Consider the following 9873-nt stretch of genomic DNA (forward strand, 5'->3'; position numbering starts at 1 on the left):
CACTCCCCCCATCATTCACTATGGTAAGATTTTTTGTTCTGATGATGCCTTATACCTGATCCCTTCAACACCTCGTGGTCGCATAGGCTGGTGTATAGTGCCTAGTCACGTAAGGATTTAATCTGTAGAAGTCAGCAATCCACGTATTGAGATTTGCAGCCCGCCTACACTAGTTAAAATTTCTTATTCTCAAGTGTGTTTTAAATGCATTAACATGGGATAAATTAAAGACAATATCAACAGAATGACTTTACGTTCCATGGAGATGACATAAAATGACAAAGATGTCTCTATAAACAATAAATATATGAATGGCACTTGGGCTCTCACTTAATCCTAGTCCCAATCTTAGAATAATTAGTTCTTACTACATGGCCCTGCTTGATATGCACCCTCATGAAGAGATCCCAGAAGATATGGGTGGTACAGCAAAATTTAGCAAAGGAACTTGATGGTGCCTGGCAATGAGAAAGAATAACATCTGGAGTCTTAAAGACTCGCCTTCAAACAAGCAGCCATCTAAGTGAGACATTCACTAAACCCACATTGAAGAAACACACCAGCCTGTGTGATCCAAAGATTGTAAATAAAGTAATCCAAATCCAAAGAAAGGAATGATGTCAGAGCTTGAATTGTGGACAGCTGGTTTGCAGAAGGTATGGATGACATTGGAATCCTTAAACCCACTTAGAGGGTCCACACACAGATGAAGCTTCCAGTGAGTCCCCTTTGACCACAGACCAGGAGTGTGACTAGCCTGGCTATCTTGCCGAGGGCATTAGAACGTGGATTATGGCAGATAGAGTCAGGTTAAAATTTAACACCTTATCATTTGCTCTCCCGTTTGACCCATTTTAGAGTTGTTCTGTTTTTTGATGTGTTCTGCTTCTTGGGGACTGAGGCTTTTCTGTTTTACTTTGTTATTGTTACTAGTTTTCTGCTGTTGTTGTAGTTGTTGGTATGTATTTCTGTATATGAAATCCAGAATAAGTAAATCTATGAAGGCAGTAACTGAATTAGTGATTTCTTAGGGTTATGGCAGCGGAGACTGGGGGGAAATGGGGAGCTAACAATGAGTGCAAGAAAGAAAGAAACATTCTAAAACTGATTGTGGTAATAATTGTACAACTCTTCTTGATATGGTTGAACTACTGAATTGTATGATTTATGAATTATGTGCCAATAAAATGTAAAATTAATTAATTAAATAATAAGTAACTTTTAAAAATGAAAACTATTTTTTAAGGGAGACAAGAAAGCAACCCAAGGCCATATGGGATGGTGCTGAAGAGAAGCCACTGTGAGGGATCAAATTAGATCAGAGAGAGAAAAATATGAAACAGAACTCAAAGCAATAAAAATTTGGGCTTACTGGTCAGATGAAGACTGGTGGAATCCCTAAAACTATGGCCTTTAATCACTCTTCAGGTCCAGAACGGACTCAAATTCCAGTCAAATGAAAGACAAATCTGTACCCTGAACATTTTTAGTTCTAGGGAGATACACATTCCTTAGGGGGAAAAAATCAATCATTTGTGAGCAAATCGTGGGATTTCACCTAAAGACAAAATTTGGAAGGTAAGACGAGTTAGGAAAGAAGGAGAAATGGAAAATGGGAAATTGAAGGAAGTAATGGGTAACATGTCAAATCCCTCATAGGAGTTAAGAAGTAGAAGGCCTAAAATGATCAAAGAAACAGTCCTGTCACAACACTGTAAAAGGAACATCCATGCTGGAGGTCCTGGTGTAATGGGTTTAAGAATGAGCACCAGTTTGGTAGGGATGAAGAGAATTGACTTCATATGGAGGAGAGAAGTGATAAAGAATGGTTCGTTGTTAGCAGTTGCCAGTTATGACAACCCAAGGTACAACATGAAATGTTGCCAAGTCCTGCCTGATCCTCATGATTCTTGGTGTGAGTCCATTATTAAGGCAACTATTTATTTTGAGTATCTTCCAACCTACGAGACTTATCTTCCATCACTCTATTGAACAGTATCCTGCTAAAATTCATAGATTTTTTTCAATGGCTAATTTTTGGAAGTAGATAACCAGACTCTTCTTCCTGGTCTTAGTCTGGAAGCTCTGCTAAATCCTATCCACCATGTGACCCTGCTAGTATTTAAAATACTATTGGCATAGCTCCCAGAATCATAGTAATATACAATCCATCAGAGTATATCAAACTGACAGATGGGTGATGAGGAAGAACATTAGCTAAAGAGAAATCAGAAAAAATGGAGGATTTCATGGATATTGTGTTGTGAAGTCTACGATAATAAATACATATGTTCATATGCTGAAGGGATAAGTCAGAGAGAAATGAAAGGGTGCATATACAATGACAAGATGGGGCAATGGACACACAAAACGCCCCAGAAAAGCAGGCAGAATGGGATTCGAAATATGGGACACAGGGAAGAGAGTCTTCCTCTGAGATGAAACAGAGACAGGGAAGGATAGGGGGACCCCCATTGTCTCAGCGAACCAGCTAGGAAGACCACCAACTGCTCATAAAAGAAAATGTTCAGACGTTTGAAAGTCATGCAGATTTGCACTCATGGGAAATAAGAAAATGATCTGGTTCTTCCTGAGAACGAGCAGAGGGACAGAGGCAAATGTCTAGGCAGATATTCGGTCAGATATTGCTGAAGATGAGAACATTGCATGAGGGTAGCTAAAATTGACCTTCTCTAGTAACATCCCACAATCTGGCTATGATAATAAGGCAAGGAAATTACTGACTGGAGCTACAGTAAAGGTTTCGGTGGAAGAGAATAGCAGAAGGTCAAGAAAGTGGAGCAATTGGAGGTACGGTCCTGAGAAGTGCTGAAATGATGGCGCACAGAACTTAGGTGAGATGAAAATAGACAGGGTAGCCAATGAATGTTGCCTGGAGCCAACATACGTTTATTGGCCTCATGCTATGTGCCTTTATGTTGCACGTGGTATGCTTTCAGCTATAGTTCTGCCTTCATAGATGACTGTTACTGAAAGTAATGCCGTATATCCAACCCTCACGGCATGTGTAACTAGGGTCCAGTTTCAAAGAGACACAAGTTAAGAATTCATGTATTGGATTGTAATCAGAAGTCCTACACACTATAAAATATTTTGCTCAACATGCTTACCATTGACTAAAATAATGCTACTATTACTATAATTACCTTAAGCCTCACGGAGATGATTTATGACATACTACAATAAAATGAAAATGCTGACTCTAAGAGTGACTGGTAGAAACCATAGTTCTATGAATGGATTTTGAGCTCTCACTTAACCACAAGCCCAATGTAAGAACAATTAGTCCAAATAGTTTGTATGGCATGACCTTGCCTGGCACTCACCCTCATGAAGACACAGGTGCTTTAGCAAATGTAGTGAAGAAATCAGATGGTGCACAGCTTTTATGAAAAACAGTATCTGGGGTCTTAAAAGCTTGTCTCAAAATATGCAATCATATAAGTTAAAAGCCAGGCCTAAGTCCTCATGGAGACTTGCACCAGCCTGTGCAAACCAAGGATTGTAAATAATGAGATCAAGCCCGGAGGAGGAAACAGTATCAATGCCTAAATTCTAAATACCTGGTTTGTGGCAAGTTATGGATGATAGTAGTAGTCCTAAATCCATTTACAAGATCCCTACATAGAGTGAGTGCAGGGTGATTACCCAATGCACATAGACTAGAAACGTTCACAATCCTAGCATCAGAAAAAGAGCATTGTAAAGTGGATTTTAGCAGCTGTATATAGTTGGGAATGTAATACTTTGTCATTTGATTTCCCTCTGGACCCAATGTGAATTTATTATAAAATTTTAATATTCACTACTTTCTATTAGATTGAGGTCTTTCTGCCTTTTGTGTGGTCATTTTTGCTGGGTACTTGCTTGTTGTGTGCCCTTGTAAATCCAACCTGGAGGGGTGGATTTCCAAAGACATTAACAGGATTAGTGATTACCTGGGGGCATAGGAGGGGAGAGGGGGTGGAAATGCAGGGGTAATTTCAAATGATACAAGCCATATTGTTTGTTTGTTTCAGTTTTGGTTTATATTTGAAGCTGTCTTATATGCTTTTCCATTTTTCGGTATATGAAACCCAGGATTGATGAACTGATAGGGACAGCAAGTAAATTAAGGGGTTTGGGTGGAGTTGGGTACAGTGGGGGTGGGTAAAAGGGAGACGGTGTCAAGAAGTCCATGTAGAAAAAGATTGTATGGAAACTGATTGTGGTGGCAATTGTACAATTCTGCTTGACATGATTGAAACATGGAATGATATATGTACTAAATCCCAACTAATTAAAAAACATTACAAAGTTTATTGTGATAATTGCAAAACCCTTCTTGATATAATTGAACTATTGAGTTTTATGACATATTAATTATACCTCAATAAAATTTTAAACAAAAAGAAGAACAATATGGAAGAAAATGGAGGGCATCCACAGAGAAGTGTGGAAATTCAAAAAGTTAGGGTAGCGGAAAATGAAATAGCATGGTGGTTAAAGGCCCAGACTCTGGGGTGAGGCCGCTGGTGTCACTCTCACTCGCTCGTTAGCCAACTAGAGCCATAACCATTAATTAAAACTGCCTTAGCCTTAGACCAGAGGATGTTCACTGGTACAGATAGGAACTGGAAACACAGGGAATCCAGGGCAGATGATCCCTTCAGAACCAGTGGTGAGAGTGGCGATATCTGGAGGGAGGAAGGGGGCTGGGTTGGAAAGGGGGAACTGATTACAAGGATCTACATATAACCTCCACCCTGGGGGATGGATGAGAGAAAAGTGGGCGAAGGGAGACGTCAGACAGTGTAAGACATGACAAAATAATAATTCATAAATTATCAAGGGCTCATGAAGGAGAGGAGAGCAGGGAGGGAGGGAAAAAATTAGGAGCTGATATCAAGGGCTCAAGTAAAAAGCAGATATTTTGAGAATGATAAAGGCAACAAATGTACAAATGTGCTTGACACAATGGCTGGATGTATGGATTGTGATAAGAGTTGTATGAGCCCCCAGTAAAATGATTTTTTTAAAAAGAAAAGAAACTCTCTTAGCCTGTTTCTTCACCTGCTAAATGAGTATAGTAATAATATGCATGTCATTGTGAAAATGAAATAAAAGAATTCATGTGAAGCAGCTAGTTTTACCTGCCTGGCACAAAATAAATGCTCACTGAAGCTCACTTAATTTGTTAAAGGAGTGCGAGCTTCCATGTGTGCAGGAGGTTGTGGTGAGTGTGAGATAATACACTTATGAGATGTCAGAGGAGGACCTGGCATCTGGTATAGATCTGAGTGTGAGTAGGCAGTATGCAGTGGTGCAATAATGGTCATAATTCCTTCATATTTTGGTTGCTGTCGGTACATTGAAAATAACGAGAACCCTAAAACTGCTAATATCTTCAAGAAAAAACAGGCAGCAATCTAGGTGCCCAATGTGGGAAAAGCTATATGTAAGGCAGGCCGAAAATAGGCCTCATTATAGAGGTTTAAATATAGGCATGTATATATGTAACTATATTAATATATAATGATAGGGATATAGGTCTATGTAGGTACTTACATTAATATGATAGGTATTAAGGTAGCAGATGGGCATTGGGCCTCTACTCAAGCCCGCCCTCAATGCAAAAACTCTTTGTTTTAATAACCGGGCATTCTGTGATGCACACCTGCCTGACAAGATCACCGAAGAAAAGGGAGGTGCATAAGCAAATGTAATGAAGAAAGCTGATGGTGCCTGGCTATTAGAACATATAGGATCTGGGATCATAAAGGCTTGAAATTAAACAAGCAGCCATCTAGCAGGAAAGCAACAAAGCTCACATGGAAAAACACACCAGCCTGTGTGGTCACAAGGTGTTGATGGGGTCAGGTATCAGGCATCAAAGACCCCAAACAAATAATCATACTGATGTGAACAAGGGGGATCAGAGTGGAGACCCAAATCCCATCCATAGACAATTGGACATCCCTTCACAGAAGGGTCACCAGGAAAGGACAAGTTAGCCAGGATGTAGAATAGTACGAATGAAACACACAACATTTCTCTAGTTCTTTAATGCTTCCTCCCCTTTCCCCCAACTATCATGACCCCAGTTCTACCTTAAAATCCAGCTAGACTGGAGCATGTACACTAGTACAGATAAGAGCTTTCAAGACATGGAACTCAGGACAGATAAACTCCTCAGGAACAGTAAAGGGAGTAGCAATACCATGATAGTAGGGGGAAGGTGGAGGGAGAAAGGGGAGAAAGAGGGAATTGATCAATGATCAACATATAATCCATTCCCCTCCCCCCAACCCTGGGAGGTGGGGAACAAACAACAGAAACATGGGTGAAAGTGGTGTAAGATATACGGAATGGTGTAAGATATTAAAATAATACTAACTTACAATTTATCAAGGGTTCACAAGGGTCGGAGGTTTGGGGAAGGATGGGGAAAAGAGCAGCTGACACCAAGGGCTCAAGTAGAAAGAAAATGTTTGGGAAATGATGATGGCAACGTATGTACAAATGTTCTTGATACAATTGATGTATGGGTTGTTCTAAGAGCTGTAAGAGCGCCCAATAAAAAATGATTAACAAAGCAACAACAACACAAAATAGGCAGGCCTAATACTAGACTTACCCTACTCCTCAGGTTGCAGTTGACCATCTCAGATCTTCATTTGCCCAGTCACTCGAGCATTTAAATTCTTTCTCTAGAATATTCTATGATTGGGCTAAGCTAAAGCCCTTTGCCATGTATATCACTTTAAAAATGGTGCCCTTGATAAGAGTTGTATGAGGCCCCGACAAAATAATTTTTTAAAAGTGGCTCCCTTCCCAAAAATGATCTTCCAACTTTTCCAGCAATTACAAAGCAGCCTTACCATCATCACTTTTAAAAGCTGAACTTGAATCCCACGCATCCTTTTCTGGTCTTAGCACGTGTTGCCAACCATGCTAAGGGCCTCCAGACTCTGCCTTCTCTCCAATCTTCAATCCTTTCTCAATAAATCCAAGTCCATGAATTTTCCATCTGAGGTTTAATTTTCAATTGTTTGTCAGTTTGAACAAGTTTGTAGTATTCCTTAACCATCTTAGCTATAGATTTAAACTAACACTTCAAAGCACTCATATTCAAAAATAGTAGTCAAACTCTTCTATTTTAAATGAACTATTTGCTTAGCACTTAACCATCTCCAAGTATTAGAGTGGTGAGAAGCAGAAGGATACTGTTATGCACACTCTTTTTTCTAATGTCTTTGCTATTCTAAGCCAAATTTATTTCCATCTAGCAAATTTTCATCCTAGATATCTTTGAGGGATATGACAGGGGGTCTCAAAAATTTGTGGGGGGGAGGGGCAGGGGGAAATGTCATTAATTTAAAATTCCATTTTGCCATGACCTTTTTTGAATCTCTCTCATATATTATGGTTAGCTGAGATTGAGTCAGTCCCTGACTCATGAAGACACCAGGCAGAACGGTGTCCTCAGGGTTTTCATTGTTTGGTTTGTTGGATGCACATCATAGAACTTTCTTCTTATTCTATTTTATTCTGGACACTGTTGAAATCTGTTTGGCCTCATGACATCATGAGCTTCTATCCATAGACGAATGGAGGCTGATCAGGAGGTGAGTATATTGGCCAGTAATGGAACCTTAGACTTCCCCATGACAAGCAATAAGTCTGCTACTGAACCCCAATAAAAAGTCCTTATTAATCCACATGGACTTTCCCCTCCTTTAATATGTCTAATGTCCTCTAAGGAGTTATTTCCATACATAAAAGGATCCATATTTTAATCACAGCTTCAGGATTACATAATAAGTTGCAAAGTGCCCAAGGATCTCTTCTCAAACTTAAGATGTCAGGTATTCTATCAGGTACAATATGATTTTACTCATGCCTCTAAACACAATATGAGCAAAAACAGTTGTTTTTATTAATAGTACACTCCTTTTATGCCAATATTGTTATTTTTAAGAATACTTATTTTAAAGAATGCTTCTACACATGCCATAGTATTTATAAATATAACTTAAATAACAGTTATATTTTCTCCTGGTTTTCTGTACTGGAGATCACCACTGAGGCAAACACTTTGCCTTTAAAATATTTCCTTTATGCAGCCTTTAATTATCACTGATAGGGTTCCTATAACATTCCTACAAGCAATTATGGAAAACAAGGTGCCAAGCTATAAACACTAATGAGAGGTGAACAGGCATTCTAAAATATGAACTCGAGTTTTAAATTATATATTTAAATTTCTGAGTATAGATAGATGGAAGAGAAAGATCTGATCTCACACACACAAAAAGGAAAGGTACATTTTTATTATGGTGATTTCCTACGAATAAGACTCATCCTAAAGTAGATAATGTTCTTAAAATTCATAATAAATAGATGATCTGTTTAAAACTAAAATCAGCATGAGAAAAGAAACCAAGCCACCTGCTTCTATTCCTCCTTTGTACATTAATACTATTTTGCAGCATGTCATTTTCTGATATTATCTTTTTTCAGCTATTCACTCAAACATGTTTAAGTTTATGGTATACTCTTCCAAACACTACTGCTTTATAAAGATATGAACAATAGAGGAAATTATGATGGGGGAAGAAAGAGCGTGTTGAGTTTTTTAGATAAGAAGTTAAAATCAGAATCTATAACCACAACCTGTAATTAGATTCCAAAACCAGAAAATGGGCATGCGTTTATTGCTGGAAGTTAACTTCAATAAAATTCCACAAGATCATCTGAAATGTTTTGAAAACCTCTACAAACCATGCTTAAAAGAAAACATAAGACGTAGTTAAAAAACGAAACAAACACACAGAACCCAAGTCAGACCCATCCTATTGCCATCAAGTCCTTTCTGACGCCTAGTGGCTGAGAAGGACGGAGTAGAACTACTCCATAGGGCTATCATCTTGGAAGCACATTGAGCATATTTCCCACATTGAGCAGCCAGTGGGTTTGAACAGTTGACCTTTCTATTAGTAGCCCAGGACTTAACCATTCCTCCAGCCTTCCCTTTTAGTGCAACAAAGGCTCATACATGAATAGCAACCATGCTCAATAGTCCATTGAATAATCACAGTATTTTCAGAGCATTCAGTAGCGCCAAGACTTATCTTAGGAAATACTTGCAAACGGCAAAGTACTTCTAAGTGACCCAGGCAATCAGGCAAAAAGGCCATGCGAAAGGATTCATTCCCCCGCCCCCACCCCAAGAGACCATCAAACTGATTCTGTTGCCCCCCCACCCTGGTATTTCTCTGTCCCTTCAGTGGTCACCAGGGGTCTGGGAGCAGAAGGTCCCTCTTCACGCCTACCGATGGGATGCCTCCAGCTGCTAGGTTTCACCAGGTGACCCCTGGAAGGCCCCCACCGCAAAGCTCTCCAGGGAAATCATCTCCTTCTCTCCCCGCCAAAACCTAGTCCGTAGCCTTAGCTGGTGCCCCGCTGCCCTCGGGAAAGGGCGCTCACCGAATGATCACGAACATGACCAGCGAGTTGCCCACCAAGCCCACCACGAAGACCACGGAGTAGACGGCCGTGATGATGATGGGGATGATCGGAGAGATTTGCGCGGGCTCCTCCGTGGTGCCCGCCGAGCTGCCATTTCCAGGGCCGGCTGGCTCGGACCACCCCGGGAACCAGCCGCTGCTGTTGGGGCGCAGACAGGCACTGTCCGCACAAGTGGGGACCGGGTCCTCGCGGAAGATCTGCACCGGGGGCTCCATGGTCGCCGGCGGCGCTTGGCGGAGGGCGGCACCTACGGAGCAGAGGGACAGAAGGAGTGCCCGCCAGACTGGGCGACGCCACGCAAACTTTCTCCGCGCGCGCAGGGGTGGGGGCAGCGGCGCCGCG

At 40.7% G+C, this 9873-nt stretch overlaps 1 protein-coding gene across 1 annotated transcript in view; it reads right to left on the bottom strand.

Moving 5' to 3' along the window:
- The window catches only part of OPRK1 (opioid receptor kappa 1), a 41381-nt gene extending 31635 nt beyond the window's left edge, over positions 1-9746 (bottom strand). Inside the window, exon 1 of the mRNA XM_004697554.2 lies at positions 9490-9746. Coding sequence (XP_004697611.1) covers positions 9490-9746 — 257 coding nt within the window. The remainder of the gene's footprint in view (positions 1-9489) is intronic.
- Positions 9747-9873: the final 127 nt, after the last annotated feature.

The sequence above is a fragment of the Echinops telfairi genome, unplaced genomic scaffold (genome assembly GCF_000313985.2).
Source record: "Echinops telfairi isolate 266 unplaced genomic scaffold, ASM31398v2 ScPeMD7_1;HRSCAF=3_0, whole genome shotgun sequence".
NCBI classification, from domain to species: Eukaryota; Metazoa; Chordata; class Mammalia; order Afrosoricida; family Tenrecidae; genus Echinops; species Echinops telfairi.